The sequence below is a fragment of the Schistocerca nitens genome, chromosome 2, assembly GCF_023898315.1.
Source record: "Schistocerca nitens isolate TAMUIC-IGC-003100 chromosome 2, iqSchNite1.1, whole genome shotgun sequence".
NCBI lineage: Eukaryota > Metazoa > Arthropoda > Insecta > Orthoptera > Acrididae > Schistocerca > Schistocerca nitens.
In genome coordinates, this window is record NC_064615.1 from 118,609,430 (window position 1) to 118,631,632 (window position 22,203).

A 22,203-nucleotide genomic window follows, 5' to 3' on the forward strand; every position below is an offset into this window, starting at 1 on the left:
CAATCAATAGGTCATCTACATATACAGTCAATCTGGCACAAAGTTCTTTTCCTAATACAGAATCCAAAGCCCTAATGAAAACAGAAACAGAAGTATTCAAACCAAATGGTACAACTTTGTATTGGTAACATTTTCCTGCAAACAAAAAAGCTGTATATTTCCTAGAATCTTTGTGTAATGGGATCTGCCAATATCCAGCAGTAAGGTCTAAACTAGTTAGATACTTTACATTATGGAACTTTTGTAATAAATCATCTAAATTTTCAGGCCTGTCTACTTCTCTCCTGACAATTTTATTCAATGTCCGTGCATCAATGACTACTCTTACACCTCCATCCTTTTTATTGACTATAATAAGTGGACTATTGTATTCACTATTGCTTCTTTCTATTACCCCCCATTCCAACATTTTATCAATTTCAACTTGTACTGCTTCTTTCTTAGCTATAGGTATTGGATATGGTCTGACAAAGAATGGTTCATGTTCCAGGATATCCATACGGTATTCAAAGTTGTTTACAACACCTGGTTTATCAGAGAACACTTTCTTATTACTATTCGAGATATCAAATAAATCATCTTTCTGTTCACATGATATTTCGTGGATAACATCAACAATTTCCCTAAAACTGTCAGTTTTTTGATCATCCTGCAATAAACCTCTCACATGGTATATTTCATATAGTTGGGATAGACCATCATTTTCAGATTCTATTTTTAACAAGATGGGTTCTACATTCACAGCTTGGACCTGGTTGTCACCTTCAAATTTAATTTCTATTGTTTCGGTTTTCCTATTAATTTTAACAGTTCCACTACCACAATCTAAGATTACTTTTTCCTTGTCTAGCCAATCAATACCTAGAATCATTTCAGCACTTAGTTCAGGGACCACTAAAAAATCATGTTCAAATTTTTGGCTTCCTATTTCAAAGTCCATCAATACTTGTTTTTGAATGGGCTTGCTGGACCTACCAGTAGCTCCTATAATTTTCACTCCACTAACAGACATTATTACTAACCCTGGTTTACATAAATATGATCAAAGAATGATTCGGATATGACACTGATTTGGGATCCTGTGTCTAAAAGTACTTGCAGTTCAGTGTTACAAACATTTACAGGTATTATAGTTTGTTTAATAATTCTCTGTTCCTTTTCCTCCTGTTCTTCCCATAACAAATCCTGCTCAACCATAATGTCTTTCCAGGAAATATTACCTACTGATTTCAGTTGTATATCAGGTGGCTTTTTGGGTTTGTGGACCTCTACATCTTTGCAGATCTTTAACAATTCACGTTCCACTATATTTATATCTGGAGGTTCTTTAAGTTTCAGTAAATCTATTTCTGTCATTACATTAAGTAAAGCCTGCCCTAATATAGTGTCATCCGGCGGCTCTTTCGGTTTTGTTTCAGTTACACATTCCGGATTTTGTTTCGAAAAGATGTCGTTAATTTTTTCGTAACCTCTTTCTGTAAAGGTATAAGTAGGTTTGTCTACCTCCGAAAACTCATCTGTATCTGAATCTGTATCTGAATCTGTCGTCTCTCCTTCGTCTGAGCTATCACTGATTTCATTTTCGTCATCCGATTTGAGCAGGAATGTAACTTTTAAACAGTGAGGCAGATTATCACTAGATGTTTCAGCCACTTTGTTTTTCGACTCATTTTCTACACAGTGCACATCGTTTGGACAGTCAGACACTTCTGTTATATCACTTTGAATGATTTCAGCCTTAACTTCATACTTAGTATAATCGTCATATACTTCGATAACTTTCAATTCATTTTCTTCCATGCTGTCATTTTCAGGTAATCGTGCGAAATCCCTACCAGACCCTTCTGCATTAAAATCATTAAGCACCTTTCCATCAACAATAATTTCATCTGCACTGCTTATAATGTCATGATTACTAACGTCCTCCTCATCATTTTTACCTATTATTAATTGTGCACACGTCCTTTGCATGGCATATTCTACCTCCCTTTCCTCTTTATTCATCATAACCTCCCCCACATCTACGTCTTTTACCTCATAAACATCATTAACAGTACAAATATCCTCCTTTTCGCTCGTATTTTCTGTCTCCCTTTCATTCTTTAATGAAGTCTTTTCGCACGATTCCGATACTGACTTATCTTTATCATATAACATATTAACTTTATTTTCATTTCTACATTCATCTACTACTGAAACTGGCCATCGGAAGTGTCCAATTCCGCCTCTACTGTTTCTCTCTACGGCAGCCATCTTGTTCTGATGTCTGCCATTTGTGTCTGCTGCCAAGTGCAATGTACGCTGCTCCGGCAACCGTTGGCCCGAGCACGAACGGTCACGTGACTTCGCACTGGGAACGCCACTATGTATCACTCCGCGCCCGTCTGCTACAGGCGCGCCCTTAACCTTCCTGCCCCGTAGTTCACATCTTTCCTTCTCGAATCTAATATTTGACATATTTTCTTTGGGCCCAAAACCGGTTTCCGCGTGAATCCGGCCCGTAACACACGCGGTTTTCAGTTTTCCATTTCGTCTCTATTTTGGAAATTCCGCGGCATGTATCCTCTGCCGCGCGTAGTATAATTTCCTCTACCTCTCGCGCGACCTCTCTGAATTGTGTTTACACGAAACCTATCATTTTCATGTCGTTCAGCTTGGTCATTACTTTCTCGCGAATGATTGTTGTTATTATGAGGACGGGGCTCGCGATTCCTTCGCCAGTGATCTTCATCCTCTACCCTTTCCAAAAACGCAGAAAAACTTCTGTGTGTACTTCCAACATATCGTTTAGAATCCTCAGGCAGTTTCTGCCAAAGAACCCAAACGATCTCAGCTTCAGTCCTTCTAGCCTTCAAATGTATCAGTTTTCTGTACCATGATTCGCAGAATTCTTTCATGGTTTGCCTAGCTCTGACATCATACAGTCTGGCCATTAGAAATTCACGCCACAACTGGTCTTGTTTTTGTTCTGACCAGTACTCGTCAATAAATTTTTGTTTAAAGGTCTCAAAAGACATCTGGTTATTATCCAGATTCAACCCCCATCTTTTTGCTTCTCCTGTTAGTGCACTAATTACGACATTAATTTTTTCCTGGTCGGACAAATATTCAGGAAAATTTCTTTCGCGATTCTTTATAAAGTCTAGGGGGTGCCATCCGTTACGCCTCTTTGCAGGGTCGAATTTCTCTTCGCCCTCTAATATTTTACTGAGAGGCATTCTCTCAGTAAAATGTGTAGGTCCGGTTTGTATTTTTCTTTCCAAGTCATACATTTTGCCTTGGATTTGTGAAGTGTTATGGTCACACTTCTTTTCGCAATTAACAATCTGTTTGGTTAGTTCCCTACTTTTTTCTGTTACAGACTGTTTGATCTGTGCAAATTCCTCGTTACATTCGGTTTGTAATTCGGATTTAATACCGAATACCTTTTCATCCACTTTAGTACAGACTAAGGGTTCTATTTGATCTTGAATTTTAATTACTTCTGAGTCAAATCTTTCGTTAATGTCATCAATTTGCCCTTGTACATTGGCAATATTGCCATTGATGACAGCAATTTTGCTTTTAATACTTTTGATTTCATTACTCACTGTTCCTACCCTTGAGTTAACTTCTTCAATTTGTTTACTAAGATTTTTGCCTTGCTCTTGCATTTGTTTACTAATATCGCTACCCTGTGTTGCAATTAGCTGTCTTTGTTCTACATTTTGTTGCCCCAGTACTGTGATTTGTGCATTAATATTGTCATTTTGCGCAGCATTTTGTTGTCCCTGTGCTGCAATTTGTGCAGACAACATTTTTAACAATTCTATCATATCTGGATTCTTTTCACTTTTAGGTTCTGCTACATTTTTGTGTTCGAGTTCTCCTTCCCTTTCAGTTTTTGGTGATTCAAACATATCCCGCGATTCATTGACATAGCCACTGTCTTCGACAACATCGCCCATATTGTCTTGCTTAGTACGCGCAACATTCAAAGCTTCTATCTGTTTATTGACATCGGCATGGTATCGTACGTAATTTAACTCGCGCGTAATGCCATCTGTTGGTGTGCTGCCTGAACTACTCTCAATTGCATTCTGCTCTCGCGTATTTAGATTCATTTCTAGTTCCCTGTCCATTTTAGCTATTACTAAGTACTGATACCTTTAATTTTCAATTTAAGCTGAACTTTCACTATCCGTTCTGTTAACTAGTGTACAGGTTTGTGCCGCTGGACGTTCTATGTTCACTCTTGTGTTTGTAAAATGCTTACTACTTATAATTTTTTTTTTTTTTTTTTTTTTTTTTCGCTTGTAGGTGCAAATTGAACAATGTCCTGTCACGCGGCGCCACGTATAACACTACAGCAGCGTATACGTAGCTTATACTATGAAGTACCAAGTTTGGTTTATTACGTAGTATGCCCCAACAGAACAAATAGTCCTGTCACGGAAAAGCCATGTATAACACTCCTAACTGCTACTGCTATACCTTAACCTCAAAACTGGGGGCAGTTTGTAAAACAGAATTATTTTGTTATAGCGATTATGGTATAAAGCAACAGAGTAGTGTTACCCTCTGGGAGGAATTTTGTTAAGTTGACCGTGTTGTTCCTAACGGAGGTGGCTTATCGGAAATGAAAGTCAAAATTACGTAAATGTTGGAATAGTAACAAACAAAATTTTGCCTAGCTATATTGTTTACAGAGTAAGGGAAATGGTCGCCAGCCTAATTAGGCAAGAGAAAGATTAACGTTCTCGTTTATGAAAGTAGGTATAAGTAACTATAACGGACAAACACGACCTAGACTTGGCGACACGCGAGTGCAATGAACTCTGACACACTCATATGTTTAGGGTAAGAGTGAAATTTACAGTTGGAGCAGCACAAACTATTTGCAACATTATAACAGATACAGAAAAACACTATCACTTTCAGGGCTTACACAAACTGAGTGGTCTTTATACTGTTAATATGCATTCAAGAGAGACAAACACTTAGTAATTATGAACATATAATTTCCTACTATGCAGTTTTCCACTTTCACTACATCGAAACACAATGTTAACAAAATTGCAAGAAACTGACTCACCTTTTTGAATTTGATACAGATATTAAGGTGATCATTAGCTAAGCAAAACTTTAGAAGTCTCAGCCTTAAGAACTTTTAATTTTGCAGTTGGCAACAGCACTTTAATAAGCAGTTTTAATAGGAAGATTATTTTCAGCAAACATCATTTACTTTAGCTCACTCTCTTGCCACATTAACTGTAACTTTCTTTTTACTAAGTTCAAGAGGCATTAATTAGCAAAACTCTAGGCTTTAATTTCTTTTAGTAAGGACACTCGGATATCACTTTAGCTTAAACGGAGAGGAACCTGAGAGGTGTTATGATGAGGAGAAAAATCAAGGTTGGTACATAAATTCAGATATAAATTACCTTATATTTGAGCACATTAGCGCATCCCTTAAGCTGATCCTTCACTGTACATCATTATAGTATTACGTTGCAATGATTGCGCAATGTGGTGGCAACTGCATGTTGATAGGTGGAATTGCTGGACTTTGTCATTTCTTGGTGGCGATGATAGATACAAACTCCAGAATAGTTCCAGCTATTTATCCATCCACCCGAGGCCTTGGAAAGAAGCAGGAAAAGCCTCTCTCAGAACTAGCACCATATGCATCTTTTACGTGACGGTGCACAGACTCGTGGCTCGTCCCCGACTGACTATCAGTTCCACCTTTCCCACCTAGGCCAACCACAATTTACGCGCGCTACACAGTTCCGTTCCTGAGGGGAACCACTACACCTTTTACATACAGAATAACTAAGAGCCCTAAGTGAAGGTCAGCAGTTTACATAAGAGCAAACACACACATTAAATAGAACAGAACATTTTCACATATTGATGCTTCTACAAAAACATTATTCACACAAATTCACAATTATATACAGTAAGTTTTGTTCCCTCCAAATGGGACAAAGAATATAAATTGCAGATACACTACTTTGCATAGAATCAAATCACGACATCAAAGGTTTGACAAAGAAAAGAGTATACAATTTTGTGTTATCTGTTCAATCAAACACATTTACAGGTACTCAATGTTATAACATTAAATAAAACAAAGGCAAAATAAATCAGTAGGGCATTAGAGCCATGGTGTTACACATGGAAAAGGTGAATGAAATAGGTATTAGTGTCGGTGGTGTAGAGAAACAGCTGAAATCATTAAACTGAACAAAGGTCCAGGGCCTGATAGAATCCCTATCAGATTCTATACTGATTTTGTGGCTGAATTAGCCCCTCTGTTGACTATAATCTGTTGTAGATACCGCAACCAAAAAGCTGAGCCCAGTAGTTGGAAGGAATCATGGGTCACACCTGCTTACAAGAAGGGTAACAGAGGTGATCCACAGAAGTACCATCTACTATCCCTGACAGAGATTTGTAGAATCTTAGAACATATTCAGAGCTCAAACATAATAAGGTATCTTGAAAGAATGACCATCTCAATGCCAACCAGCAGGGATGTAGAAAAAAATCGATCATGTGAAACCCACTTTCGTCACATGACATACTGAAAGCTTTGATCAGGGCAATCAGGTAGATGCAGTATTTCTTGATTTCTGAAAAGCATTTGACCCAGTACCGCACCTACGCTTATTGTCAAAAGGATGAAATTTGTGATGATGGGATTGAGGACTTTTTGGTAGGGAGAACACAGCATGTGATCTTGGGTGGATAGTCATCGTCAGATGTAGAAGTAACTTTGTGTGCCCCAGGGAAGTGGTTGGTTCACTTGCTGTTCATATTGTATATTAATGATCTTGCAGACAATATTAATAGTGAAATCAGGCTTTTTTTCAGATGATGCAGTTATTATAAATCAAGTACTATCTGAAAGAAGCTGCATAAATATTCAGCCAGATCTTGATAAGATTTCAAAGTGGCGCAAAGGTTGGCAACTTGCTTTAAATGTTCATAAGAGTAAAATTGGGCACTTCACAAAATGAAAAAACATAGTATCCTATGACTATAATATCAATGAGTCACTGTTTTAATTGGCAAACGCATACAAATACCTGGGTGTAGCACTTTGTAAGCATTTAAAATGGAATTGTCACATAGGTTCAGTTGTGGGTCAAGCAGGTGGTAGACATCGGTTTATTGGTAGAATATGGGGGCAGTGCAATCATTCTACAAAGGATATTGCTTGCAAATCACTCATACGACCAGTTTTAGAATGTTGCTAAAGTGCGTGAGACCCGTACAATATATGACTAACAGGGATGTTGAAAATGTACAGATGGACAACACAAAGGATCACAGGTTTGTTTAGTCCATGGGATAGTGTCACAGAGATACTGAAGGACTGAACTGGAAGACTCTTAAAGAGAGAGACGTGAACTATCCCGAAAAAGTGTAACAAAGTTTCAAGAACCGGCTGTTAATGATTACTCTAGCAATATAGTAAAACCCCCTATGTGTCATTCACATAGGGATCATGAGGATAAACTTAGAATAATTACTACACATACAGTGGCATTCAGACGGTCATTCTTCCCACACTCCATATGTGAACGGAACAAGAAGAAACCCTAATAACTGGTACAATGGGATGTAGCCTCTGCTATACACCTCACGGGGGTTTGCGGACTGTAGATGTACATGTCTTCTAGTGTCATGGGTCTTCTGCTGTCTGGTGCCATGCCCATAGCACTCTTTAGCCATAGTTTGTTTTTCGTACTAGCCACAGTGTAGCTCATTCTAGGATTTTCTTCTCAAAGAACCCTACAATATTTTGCTGCCAATACAAATTCAGTTAGGAGAAACATTAGTATCCTGGATTTGCTGTGTCTAATCAGTCATTAGTTTTTGCTGAGGACTTTTCTCTCAAAACTGAGGATTTTTTAGTTCCCAGTTCCTTTCACTACAAACTCAATGACCTTAAGGAAATGGAGGGAATATTAGGGTCTTGGGGAACCTCAAATTGAGCTCTAATGACACACTGAAAAGTTAGTTAAATTTTTGAGGGCATAGAAACACCTATTACTGACATGGTTTTAATATCTGTTTTACTTAGTGTTGTTTTTGTGAATATGGTTCCCAGATATTCATATTCCACTTCTGGACCTTGCATTCCGTATTCTTTTGTCACCATGTACTCGAGTTTAGAATTTTTGACTTAAATCTCAGAATTATCTAGCATTGCTTATAGATTTCCCGTAACATATTTTAGTTCAGTTGCTAAACATTCAAATCGTGTATCAACCTCCCACGAGGGGTTCATGGTCCTTTTGAGGCGAGCATGGCGCCCTAAGCTGTTGTAGCATTTCCTTCCTTCCTTGTGTTGCAATCTCCAGTCTCTGACTATCCTTACTTCTCATACATTCTTTCTTATAGTGGCAGCTTTTGCTGTTGAACTGGCTATTTCTCTGGGTTCTCTTTATCTCATTTATATCTTTCTTTGTGTGTTTTACATATGTGTTAAGTTGCAGTAATTTTTGGTCTGTTTTAGATGTGACCTGCATTTTCAATTTTTTTTTGTAGTGTGGATTGACTGGGGAATAATGTCTTAAATAGTGCCTACAGTGTATGGTGTAGAAGACCATCTTTGCACAATAACTGCGTAGACTTATGTATGTGTTTAACCCTTTAATTGGCAAAAGGATTTTTCCAGAAGAATGATGAAATACATGTCAGTACATTGTGGAGCAGCAGTTTATAAACCTGCTCAAATTATTATATATTTTTGTCTACCATGAGGTATGGGGTTGTAAATCTTCATACCATTGTACCAGGAGAAAAATTTAAACTCCATAATTCATGTTGTTTACCAGTTGTATATGTATTGAACTTTGTCACTTAGTTAAAAGCCAAAATGGTAGCCAAGCCAATGTGGTGGGCTCGTTACATACCCTTTTGTTACAGCTCCTTGACAACAAAGGGATTGCACTTCTGATGCCTGAGCTGCTAACTCCCATGAATGCCAAGGAGTAGGTGTCCATCTTCTTCGGGCAGCATGACTTCCGGCAATGGCCATTGTGCCAGACAACCTTTCCTTTGGTTGGGTGGCACCCAGGGGGAAAACCATTGAGTGAAGTAGGTGGTGTGGGGATGGATGTTTCGCACATGAAATGTATCAAGTTAAAACAATACAATTACTGTACTGATCAAGGAATCTCAACAGATGGGTACCGATATTTGAGTGCAGATAATTAAAATCCAGCTACTTTCCATAACCTGGCTACACCATGGATAGATGGGCAAGTGAGAAGATTCGGAATTAAACAGTTTATTAAATACATAATGAGTACTAGAACAGGTGGAGATACTTCTACAGAAACAAAACCGTTATTTTTTGTGCAACTTAGGCTAACGCTGTGGTCATTTCATCCCATCCTGTTGCACAGTGGACCCAAAAATGGGGAAACAACTGTCTTTGTTCATGGGATTGGCCAGAAATACAAGAATATAAATAGACCTGTCACATACTGAGGCAAGGAAAAAATATGAATGCACACGTTCAGTCAATATGATGACAGTTTTGCAAAAGTTGAAACCGCATCACCATCATACTCAACTTTTTTAAAACGAAGTCTGCCACTGCCCTCACCTTCTGTTGTTCCTGAGGCATCATCTTTGGGAATCATTTCCTTCAACCAGCCAGAGAAACAGTGTCCTTCTTTGGGCTCTGCCAGCGACAAGGGTCCCTCAGAACCCCTGTTCCCAGAAATCCACAGATCATAGGCTCAACACCAACCAGTAACTGTGGGTCCCAGGACTGCTGATCTTCCTCCCTTCCTACATCTGCAGTGGATAGCTCCTGACAAGAATCTCGAACCCCTTCCTCCTACTTGGGGATTTCAGTGTGCGTCACTCTGTCTAGGGAAGTATCGTTTCGTCTGATAGGGGCCTTCTGATTGATAAGCTTCTTTCCGATGTTGATCTGTCTCTCCTCAGTGACGATACTCTTACCCACTTCAGTCTCATCCGTGGCACCTTTATGGGTACTGATCTTGCGATATCTTCCCCCAGTCTTATGACTTCACTCGAGTGGTTGCTATGTTAAGATCTTTGTGACAGTGGCAACTTTCTAAGACACTGTGTCTTCCTTATCACTGCCCAATGGAACAGTTTCCGCATTTCCGAGTAGCCAGCTGGCAGCTGTTTGCCTCTGCTGTCGTCTTCACCACTCTGTCAGATAATGTTGACAGGGTCCTAAGCGGCCTGTGAGGCAGTCACCTGTGCCTCTTGAACTGCTATACTTCTATCTTCTCAACTTCTTGCCACCAGCTGGTGCCATGGTGGACCAAAGACATTACAACAGCCATTCAGAATCGTCAGAGAGTACTGCAGCATCTTAAGTGACCTCTCTCACAGACACCACCACCCCCCCCCCCTTTTTACTTTTACGCAACTTTGAGATAAAGCTCTCTATATAATTAAATGCAGTAAGAAGGGGTGCATGCTGGTTCCTCCCAGATGTGGACCAAACATGGCGGCCTTGTGGGCCACTTAAGGTCAGTAAGTGTCCCATGTCCTTTCCCCCAGGGTTGGCTTTGTACTGATGTCGTTTCTTGCTGTTTGACATCGTTGGTGTACCCTTTTTATATGGCTAGCTTTTGACCACACAATCCACAAGTTGAAGAAATCTACCTATCAACCCCCCGCCCCCCACCTCCTCTCCTCACAGGTGAATTATATAACTAACAATTCAGTGACAAGGAACTGCGTGAGGGTTTTGCCTTGTCACGCGATGTGGCCAATGCAGTGATTCGATTCATACTCGGGTGATCCAACGTTTTAATGTTACTCAGAGGCTTCCTCTTCAGAGAGTGTTAAATGTGTTTGGTTGTAAAAGGTCTTCTCTTAGCAATAGTGAGACAGTACCATCATCTATATTCTTAAACCAAGCAAAAATCATTGCCTGGAAACATCTACCGCCCGGTTATCCACACCAATGTGCTTTACAAACTGCTTGAAAGGGTGTTGGGCTCTCGAATCTTGGTGCCTTTTGTTCCCCAGTCATTTTGGTTTCCAGGAGGGACAATCTACAATCAACCAAATGGTTAGACTGGAATCGGCAATCCATAAACTACCTTTGGTTGAGGGCTGAGGTGGTTCGGACTACACCTGACCCTACCTCATTTGCCAGCTGTCTTTGTCATCCTCCTTTTACTCTGTTTTAATTGCTTTTAGAAGCAGTTTGCTCTTTTCTGCCATGCCCTCGTCTCTGCTTTAGAGCTGTGGTTCTGTTGAATAGTGGGTGCTGTTCCCCTCTTTAAAGCTTTGGCTATAATAGATTGGACAGGGATAGGTGTGCAAGGGATGGTTCCCAACACGTGCTGACCTGCAGGGCGTTTGGTTGTGATATGGCCCCACTCACATGCAGTCTTGATTATTTCTCTCACCTAATTTTATTATTAAGGGCCAGCAGATGTCTGTTACGTATATAGCTTTCTCACTTTAATCATCACAAAAATCCTATGAGTGAGTAATGTGGTCCTGCTGGAACAAGGGGCCAAGTGGAAGCACTGTTGACATTACAGAACGACTTTATTTAAGTCTAATACATGATGTGTCACGGCTCAGCTAGGCACGCACTTCTCTCTGTTGTCCCTGGCCTATGCTGATGTTTGGGCAGTAGCTTCCACCCTGGATGCTGAGCTGGTGCCCTGTGATGTTGACAACAGACCCGTGGTAGACCGGTTGCCTATAGTGGCCATATCCCTTGTCAGTGGCACGCTACTTTCCTCGGTGGTGTGGAGCCATGGCAGTCCCTTGCTCCTCACATTTCACTGTGGTGGCACGTGGAGATGGTTTTGTGCGAGGTATGACTTGCTGCCCTATGGCAGGGGTGGTGGTCTCTGTGATGAGAAGTCCTGCTGGAAATTCAAACTTATTTATATGTCTCTGGCATTAATTTGTTTCACTAAAATTTCGGACCTAGTCATGTTACCCATAGCAAGAGACTTTTCCTGTGTGGCGACATTGACCCTTGCTATGTGGTTACTGCTGCATGATGCTGTTTACTGTTGTGCTCAGCTGTCCTCACCTTACTGTCCAATGTCTGTTATTGTGACCCACATGTAGCCACACTGATGGCTACCAGCTCATGGCTGGTACTGCAGTGCTCTGTGGTGGCTTTCTCACAATGTCATATTACTTTCGCATGAGATTTATTACTTCACTCAAAAACTAGGTAGTGACACTTTACGTAGAAGACATTCTTTACCTGTTGTCCTTAATTGGGTTGGCAGGGGTTTTGATACTGTGGTTTTTGTCTTACCAAAGATAAGCACTGGGAGATGCCTCGTCTGCTCTGTCATCAGTATTATCTTCAATGGCTCTCTTTTACCACTCATATTTACTTCCATTATTTTATCACATTTCTAGCACTTTTCATTACTCCAGAGGAGCTTGACATTTTAATCCCTTGACCACTATCACCCCTCCCTCCTTCCTCCCCCCCCCCTCTCTCTCTCTCTCTCTCTCTCTCTCTCTCTCTCTCTCTCTCTCTCTCACACACACACACACACACACACACACACACACACACACACACACACACACAAACATCCCCTCCACTTTAACTCCTCCCCTGCCTGTCCCCTCCTGCCACACCCATCCTCTGCCCCTCCCTCTCTTCCCAAAACATTTTAAAATGTCTCGATATTAATGATAAAACCTATGTTCTGGACAACTTTCTTGTTTGTCTCAGTGCAGTGGCTCTGGAGATTTAAGGTGTTTGCTCTATTTTCTCCTGTTCCCAGGCCTCTAATATCTTACTTTAGTTTCTGTAATTCAGTTTGTTTCAACTCTTGTCACTTAATGGTTGATCGGAGGGGAGAGGGGGGTTTGTTAGAGAGGGGTGGGAATGGTGCAGTGATCAGTGCAAGCTTTTAAAATTGTGGAGTTATTTTCCAGGACGAGGGATAAGTAACTGAGAAGAAGTAATAGGAAGCTGCGATAAGAGGCCATTTCTAATATTTCTGTCTTTACCTTGTAATCATTGCTGTAGTAATACTAGAGTTTGTTTTCTTTTCCCTTGTAAGTAATTTTCTTCTTTTAAGTGTATTATCTGTCTTTAGTTTTTTATCTGCATATCTTTACCTGCTTAAAGATTGAGAACTCTTGAATTTTGTGACCTGTTAGTAATAACATTACTCATTTTATTACCATGTCATGGTACAGCTGTATACTTTAGCCCCAGTCACTTCTCAGAAAGCTCAAATATTAGTCCAAATTACCTAACATTACTTTATTTCCACTTAACTTATTATCAACTAATGTTGTGTTGATGAGTAGTTATGTCTAAAGTAAGGACCAGAAAGAACTTACTGCACTCACTCATTTTTCCCAGCCTAGAATCCACGAAGCAGAAGAAATTTCACTTTATTTTGCGATTGTTGTCTTGTTATAGTTGCTGACAGAAAATCCAAGTGTGTACTGCTGATTATTGTTGATCTAAAAAACAATATTTCAGCAATAGATTCTTTCACAATCATAAGGTAGTGGTGATAGGATCAGTTACCGAAATGTCATGTCTTTTGATTACCAGCAGCTAGCTGTACGCCTGTGAATTTTTTGTCATTTTTAGTTTTGGTTCCCTTTGTGGATTAAACTAATTTATTCTTGTTTTTAGGTTATCACATTTGGTTGTAATGATGAAGGTGCATTAGGCAGGGACACAAGCAATGGTAACTCAGAAACAGAACCAGGAAAAGTGGAGATTGACGGTACTGTTGTTCAGATAACAGCAGGAGATTCTCACACAGCTGCTCTGACAGAGAAGGGGCAAGTTTTTGCCTGGGGATCATTTAGAGTATGTATAAAGATTATTTTTAACTAATGTCTTTCAGGTTAAACCATTTAATCCCATGTATGTTATAATTGAAACACAAAATCTCCCTGAAAAATTGTAGTAGTATCTTTCTTTTGACCTTCATTTCATATGAGTGTACAGTTTTCAGAGTCAACAGAAAAGGAGGCTCAGAGCTCATTATTGTGTGTTGTAGTCATACATCCCACTCCTTGAATGAGAGGTATCATGTCCTTAAATAAATATGTTAGAGAAGAGAGTGGGCGGTGCATAAGAAAGAGCTCCATGAAATCTAAGACCATGAAATGTCAAAGACAGGCGCGGCTCGTAATTAAAGGCTCTGAGGCGGAGCCGCCTCAAAATGTATGTTAAAGTAAATTACGCAAGAACGTATTGCATAATTTAAATTATCAGGACGAATTTCACATAATTCCCATTCCGATTAAAATAACGACGGTCAACGTTTTTGGAACTGTTTGTATCGATAGATGTTTTACGAACGGTTAGTAGTGTTTAGGCTGCACCTTGGAACGTCCGTAAGCTGCATGTAGTAGCGGTTTGGGGGCGTGGCTTCTACATAGTGCTGCTCTTTATGGGCGACCCGAAGGCTCAGAGCTTGCAGCCTAAGGGTGTCATACCAACCACCACATGTTTTTCACGTTCCACTATCTATGTAATAAAGGAATGTAGAGTGGCTGAAACTTTGCTATCCAATCTCTGTCTCTGCACACCTCTACTGCGCTTCGATTCGTCATTAATCGACGTTTAGTATTATTGTTTTGATAATGTTTTACATAGTTGTTTTGTTTCTGCCATTGGCTATTTTATCCACATTTAGAATAAGTTTGCAAATATCCCGCCAGAGTGCACTAGACTACAGTAACTTAACAGTACTACCATCTAGCGAGAGTTTCATAAGTGATTAGAGGACAAAACGCGCGAAATTTGTCCCATTACTTTACTTTCCTTGCTTGCTGATGCTGACTGCTTTTGTTGATATCGTGTGATATTAGCAAGTTTCTTTTTCGGAGTGAATTTTGCAAGATTTTAGTGAGTTTTACTTGCACAAGACCTGTAACGTCACCAAAACATCACAGTATCGTCATGCGAACTCATAAACTTCGAGCTTTGGAGGTAAACCACAATAAACGCCTTAAGTTTAGAACTGAAAACACTTAAAATATTAAGCAGCCGCAAAGTTAACATTCATAGCATTAAAGATCTCTACGAAACGCGTCTTTTCATATGATTTGCTGCAAAGTGTCAGAAAATGTAATGATGACGTTTAGAAACACTAACCAAAGATTTTAACTCGAAGTTAGCTTCTAATGATATTTAATACCTGATTATAGAAGATACAGTACGTAAAATTAAGGGTAGAGAGTGATATGCCCACCCCCCTCCCCCTGAATTCTTAGTTGTTTATGTCAGACTAATCTGTAGCGTAACCCTAGGTCTATGTTGGCTCCGATCGATAAATACCGCAGCCTTCTCCAGTATAGAAACCACGAGCCGCGCCTGGTCAAAGATAATAAACGTATTGTAATTATTATTTATCAAGTTAAATATCAGATCTTTTATGTACATAGTACAGAGGCAGTATAAGAGTTGGTAACTGCCCTCATTTATCATGTACTGAGTTGTAATTTTGATGATAATATAAGGTGAATTGAATCTCTCTTCTTATGTGGTGGAGTGAATGAAATGAGCAGTTAATTTTCAGCAGCTTTATCTGCAGCCTGGAAGGAGGCGAAGTCTGAGCCCACAGATTCAGGGCACAGACTAGCTAGACCCTGGGAGGCACACGGATTCGGGACACAGACTAGACCCTGCTCAATAATAATTAATGGTGACCAAACATTCAGTAAGGCCGGTATTACACTATCAAATTTCTTTGTCGAAGATTTAATCAAAGATATGATCAAATATTCCGTCAAATATATTTGACAAAGATCTTTGATGTAGCGCTAGAAGGGGTATTGCACTGTCATATTTTTCGTCAAAGTTCAAGATGGCTGACAACAACAACTTGTTATTAACCGCAGCAGTTGCATGTACCGCAATTGCACTGTGTGCACATGTGGAAGAGAAGCGGGGGAAAAAAAAGAAACATACCTGGGTGAAGCCGTGGGTTTTACGATGACACGATAAAAGCATTCAACAAAACCTGTTACGTGAGCTTATAATGGAGGACGTCAAGTTGTACCTCAATTACTTAAGGATGGATGAGCATACATTTGTGTATGTGCTCAGTGAAGTGTATTCTCATATCACAAAGCACAATATTCACTTAAGAACTGCTACATCCGCAGAAGACAGGCTCACTGTAACATTCCGATTCCTTGCTACAGGAGAGGGTTGGGTTGGGTTAGGTTAGGTTAGGATAGGATAGGTTAGGTTAGGTTAGGTTAGGTTAGGTTAGTTGTCAGGTCAGGTCAGGTCTCCAATCTTCTTAATCTATTTTTGTATTCAGGGTGCTTCACGTTGTAAAGCGCCTCATCAGCTTCATAGGCCTACATCTCTATTAATTTTGTAGTTGTCGGCACACACCAATTGTATTTACCGCCGATGTTTATAAAAACACTACAGATGACAGAACGCTGCAGCAATGCTAGCGCTCCATGTGGTAACATGTCACATTGCAGTGAACAGAAGACAAGCGACTTCTTTGATCAAATCTACAGCGAGGCCCTAGATTTGATCAAATATTGGACATTTGACAAAGTTCCCTATTATACCATCAGATATCTTTGACAAAGAAATTTGATAGTGTAATACCGGCCTAAGCAACATTCATTGTACATAAAAGGAATGTTCAAGCGGCATCTTATTTAAGTGTTTGGTGCGTGAAGTGAAGTATAGCAAATCTCTGTGCAGAACAAGCCAACCTGAAACACTTCATTGTGTGATTTTGATAGTTGATACATATGGAAATAATTATGGAATCATCATAGATTAGATTAGATTAATATTAGTTCCATGGATCATGAATACGATATTTCGTAATGATGTGGAACGAGTCAAATTTTCCAATACATGACATAATTAAGTTAATTTAACAACATAATTAAGTTAATATAACAACTTTCTTTCTTTTTTTTATAATCTAAAAATTCCCCTGTGGAGTAGAAGGAGTTGTCATTCAGAAATTCTTTTAATTTCTTCTTAAATACTTGTTGGTTATCTGTCAGACTATTGATACTATTTGGTAAGTGACCAAAGACTTTAGTGCCAGTATAATTCACCCCTTTCTGTGCCAAAGTTAGATTTAATCTTGAATAGTGAAGATCATCCTTTCTCCTAGTATTGTAGTTATTCACACTGCTATTACTTTTGAATTGGGTTTGGTTGTTAATAACAAATTTCATAAGAGAGTATATATACTGAGAAGCTACTGTGAATATCCCTAGATCCTTAAATAAATGTCTGCAGGATGATCTTGGGGGGACTCCAACTATTATTCTGATTACACGCTTTTGTGCAATAAATACTTTATTCCTCAGTGATGAATTACCCCAAAATATGATGCTAAATGCAAGCAATGAGTGAAAATAGGCGCAGTAAGCTAATTTACTAAGATGTTTATCACCAAAATTTGCAATGACCCTTATTGCATAAGTAGCTGAACTCAAACGTTTCAGCAGATCATCAATGTGTTTCTTCCAATTTAATCTCTCATCAATGGACACACCTAAAAATTTTGAATATTCTACCTTAGCTATATGCTTCTGATTAAGGTCTATATTTATTAATGGCATCATACCATTTACTGTACGGAACTGTATCAAAATTCAGTGAGAGTCCGTTTACAAGGAGCCACTTAGTAATTTTCTGAAAGACATTATTGACCATTTCATCAGTTAATTCTTGTTTGTCAGGTGTGATTACTATACTTGTATCATCAGCAAAGAGAACTAACTTTGCCTCTTCATGAATATAGAATGGCAAATCGTTAATATATATTAAGAACAACAAAGGACCCAAGACCGACCCTTGTGGAACCCCATTCTTGATAGTTCCCCAATTTGAGGAATTTGCTGATCTTTGCATATTACGAGAACTGCTTTTTTCAACTTTCTGCACTCTAACCAGTTAGGTACGAATTAAACCATTTGTGCACTGTCCCACTCATGCACATACAAAATGCTGGAACCCACACAGTTTTGACTGTTATTGAAGAAGTGTTCCATTGTGGATGTGGGTTTTGGTTTTGCAAAGCGCAGTGTTCTCATTGGTTGCAGATGACTATTTTGCTCATGATCTATAACTTAAGACTATTAATTTGCTCAGCTTAATATTTCACCATGACCCCAATGTGGAAGATATCGGGCTTTGTTACCAAATTCTTGCAGTGTTTGCTGGATGTCAAAAGTATAGCAACATATAACATTGTGAGATATTGCAGTGGTCTGTACAGTGGAATCGCATTCAGGAGGACTGCAGTTCAAATCTGCCTGTGGCCATCCAGGTTTAGGTTTTCTGCAATTTCCCGTAATCGCTCCAGGCAAATGCTAGGATGGTTCCTTTGAAAGGGCACAGCCGATTTCTTTCTCTATCCTTAACAAAACAGCACTTGTGCTCCACCTCTTAATGACTTCATTGTTGGTGGGGTGTTAAACCTTAATCTTCCTACCTTTACATAAACATATCCAATTTAAAAAAAAAAAAAAAAAAAAAAAAAAACACTTTCCAGATTAAAATGATGCATATTCGTACTATCAAATACAGTGATTCTTTGTATCAACAACTCTTTATAGGGAATGCCACAGTGATCCCTCAACATCCACGTAAATGTCAAAACTGGCAGCTCGAGATACAACAGAAAGCTGTACCGTAAAACTCAGAATTAATAAATACACTTCTAAGGAAATTTGCTTTTAGCAAATATCTGTCGGTCCCAGTGAAACCTCCATAAGAAAAATGTTGTTTTTCCCCATTTTTAACGAACCCCACTTTAAGAAAAAGTACACTTTTAAGGAATAAACAGAAACATTTTGCAAATTGAAATCTAGTTTTTACATAATTCCTATCATGGTAAAGTAAGTTTCTGCTTTCTTTTCAATTCACACAGGTCTTTTTTTGTTGCGATACAGTACATATCAATCAATTCAGTTGGCTGACATGTAAGTTGATCATAGTCAGGAACTTGACTTCCCCTGTAGAGATAAAAGCAGATGTGTTCAAAGAAATGGAAATTTATTTCCATATGACTTAGGTAATGTGATCTGACATCACAATCACTATGTCCATGAAGTGTGAAAAGTGTAGTTGTTTGTGTACTGAAGTGTTGAAGTTATCAGTTTTACTGCTGTGGCATTATGGCCTGCAAACATAGATAGCCTACAGTTCAGTAAAAGCTGATCATCATTCGTAATGTTGATGACATTGTAACATAAATCCTTCCAGTGTAGTTAAGAAATAAGATTTAGCAATGTTGACAGTTGTGGCATATTCAAAAATAAGGAAGCATTCTTAACACTATGCCGTCTGGCGACACCACAGTGGTGTTGTGTGCATAGTATCGCTCAGTGGCCGGCGACAACACTTTAGTATCTTTTGCATTCTGTTGTTGTTTTGTTTAGGTAACAATAAGTTACACACATCAACAAGTACGTGCCCTTTCATCATGGCAGTCGAAAGAGACGATATGATTATTTACGATGAATACATGGACGTCTTGTCTGACGTTTCGGACAACTTGGCCGAGTGGGAAGAAGACGTTGAATATCAAAAAAATGAAAGTGAAGCAGAATCGTCGGAAGATAGTGAAATACGTCCAAGAAGAATTCAGCGAACGCTACGGTTGCCAACTGATTTGGATGAATCAGAAGAAGACAACAGTGCTCTGTGGTCAGACAGGATAGCAAGCCCAAACCATTTTCTAAGTTTGGGATTTTTTATCCAGTTTCCTTCTACTGCAATTCTGACTGTAGTACTTGTTGGTTTCGTTGCTAATATATTCAAATAGATCGTTCCCATTATACAATTCTACAATATCCTTGACGCTCTGTGTATCTTTGGGAAATATGTATGGACCGGGAGATCCTTCAAATTTATTACTGGTCCTCGATTTCATGTATCACACTTGACAACAATAATGTTTGTTGTGATGTCATATATCCCCTGCTGTAATTTCAAATGAGATCCATCCTTCACGAAATCCTCCCCACTCCACCAAAAGTGTCTCCGCCGTCCACCTAACCTTCGTAACCTCTTGGTTCATCCCTATGAAATCCCCAAAACACCTTCCCTACCCTCTGGCTCCTACCCTTGTAACCGCCCCCCGGTGTAAAACCTGTCCCATGCATCCTCCCACCACCACCACCACCACCACCACCACCACCTACTCCAGTCCTGTAACCCGGAAGGTGTACACGATCAAAGGCAGAGCCACGTGTGAGAGCACCCACGTGATTTACCAACTGACCTGCCTACACTGTGGAGCTTTCTATGTGGGAATGACCAGCAACAAACTGTCCATTCGCATGAACGGACACAGGCGGACAGTGTTTGTTGGTAATGAGGATCACCCTGTGGCTAAACATGCCTTGGTGCATGGCCAGCACATCTTGGCACAGTGTTACACCGTCCGCGTTATCTGGATACTTCCCACTGGCACCAACCTATCAGAACTCCAGAGATGGGAACTTGCCCTTCAATATATCCTCTCTTCCCGTTACCCACCAGGCCTCAATCTCCGCTAATTTCAAGTTGCCGCTGCTCATACCTCACATGTCATTCAATAACATCTTTGCCTCTTTACTTCCACCTCGACTGACATCTCTACCCAAACTCTTTGCCTTTACATATGTCTGCTTGTGTCTGTTATGTGCGGGTGTGTGTGTGTGTGTGTGTGTGTGTGTGTGTGTGTGTGTGTGTGTGTGTGTGTGTGTATGCGCGCGCGTGCGAGTGTTGTACACCTGTTCCTTTTTCCCCCTAAGGTAAGTCATTCCGCTCCCGGGATTGGAATGACTCCTTACCCTCTCCCTTAAAACCCACATCCTTTCATCTTTCCCTCTCCTTCCCTCTTTCCTGATGAAGCACCCATGGGTTGAAAGCTTGAATTTTGTGTTTGTGTTTGTTAGTGTCCCTATCAACATACCAACACTTTCGTTTGGTAAAGGCATATGGAATGTTCTAGAGGAGCATATACTGTCATCATTATCAAGAGATTGTTGCCATTAACAAAATTACGTACAAATGCTGGATTGAATGTATAATAAAGAAATTGAAGGGATATATATTTGGTGAAAAATATTAAAATGCTGTGGAAAAGTTGGCATAGGTTGCCGGCACCTCTAATTACCATAATTACAATCAAGTAACGAGTTAACATAAAAAGAACCTCATTATCATAAGTGATGTATTTTCATTTGTAATCTATTCTTATGTCCTTTTCTGCAATTGATATTCTTTATAATTACATTTGTAATTAACTCTCCAATTGTTTACATGTCACAGTGTTCCAATTGCAGAAATTGAGGCCTTATTTGTATGTTCTATGTATTTAATCAGATAAAGCACGAGCTCTGTACTACCATTACATGTTAGGGGCCAAATCCAAACTAATTAATTCCGTAACTAAAATAATATGAGAGATATTATTGTAATTAAAGTTCAGAATGATTTTCTTATGGAAAACTAAAGATATTACTAGAAAAGATTGTTATTCAAACATGGTATTTTATACCTTACTCGGCTGTAACATTTCACCCAGACTTGGGCCTTGGCCCATATTACAGGATAGGCTGGCACCACAAACTTCAGTCATGGAAAAAAAAAAAAATTAATATTCGCAGTGTTCTGTTGTTCTTCCAGAAACACATTTGTACGTAGGCACGCACGTGCGTGCATTCATTTTTCTGAAGGAGACTTTGGCCAAAAGCTCAGTGTGTAACTGTCGTTTCACTGTCTGTCTTCAGCTCAAAGTATTGTCTTCATGATGAGCAGCAATCTATGCTTTTCACAGTATTAACAATGTGGGAAAAGGTCAGATTGCTACTTACCATAAAGATGATACAGTATTTTGCAGATAGGCACACTTACACAAAGCTTTCGGCCACAGCCTTTATCAGCAAAAGAGAAACAGAGAAATACACACCAGTCATACACAAAAGCAAGCACATCTCACTCACAAAACAACTAACTCTGGCAGCTCGCGCCAGAAAGCAACTGTCATGTAGGATGTAAGCAGCAGTCTGGAGGAGGATGGGAAGAGAAAGGGATAGTAATATACAGGTTGGGGGGAGAGGAACGTTGTCTGGTGGAGTTTGCAGGTACTAGAATGCCAATAGGCACAATGTCAGCAGGTTGTGGGGCAAGGAAGTAGGGAAAAAAGGAGAAGAGTGGGGAAAGATTGGCGAGTGGGGTTGACTGAGGGCAGCAAA

The 22,203-nt window shown here is 39.6% G+C and overlaps 1 protein-coding gene across 4 annotated transcripts in view; it reads left to right on the top strand.

Annotated features, from left to right (window-relative positions):
* LOC126235795 (regulator of chromosome condensation) overlaps nucleotides 1-22,203 on the top strand; it is a 136,513-nt gene that overhangs the window by 63,983 nt on the left and 50,327 nt on the right. For 3 of the 4 annotated variants that reach the window (XM_049944610.1, XM_049944611.1, XM_049944609.1), the window contains exon 4: nucleotides 13,640-13,819. The exons of the other annotated variant lie outside the window; for it this stretch is intronic. In XM_049944610.1, the coding sequence (XP_049800567.1) occupies nucleotides 13,640-13,819 (180 nt within the window). The remainder of the gene's footprint in view (nucleotides 1-13,639; nucleotides 13,820-22,203) is intronic. 4 annotated transcript variants of the gene reach the window in all.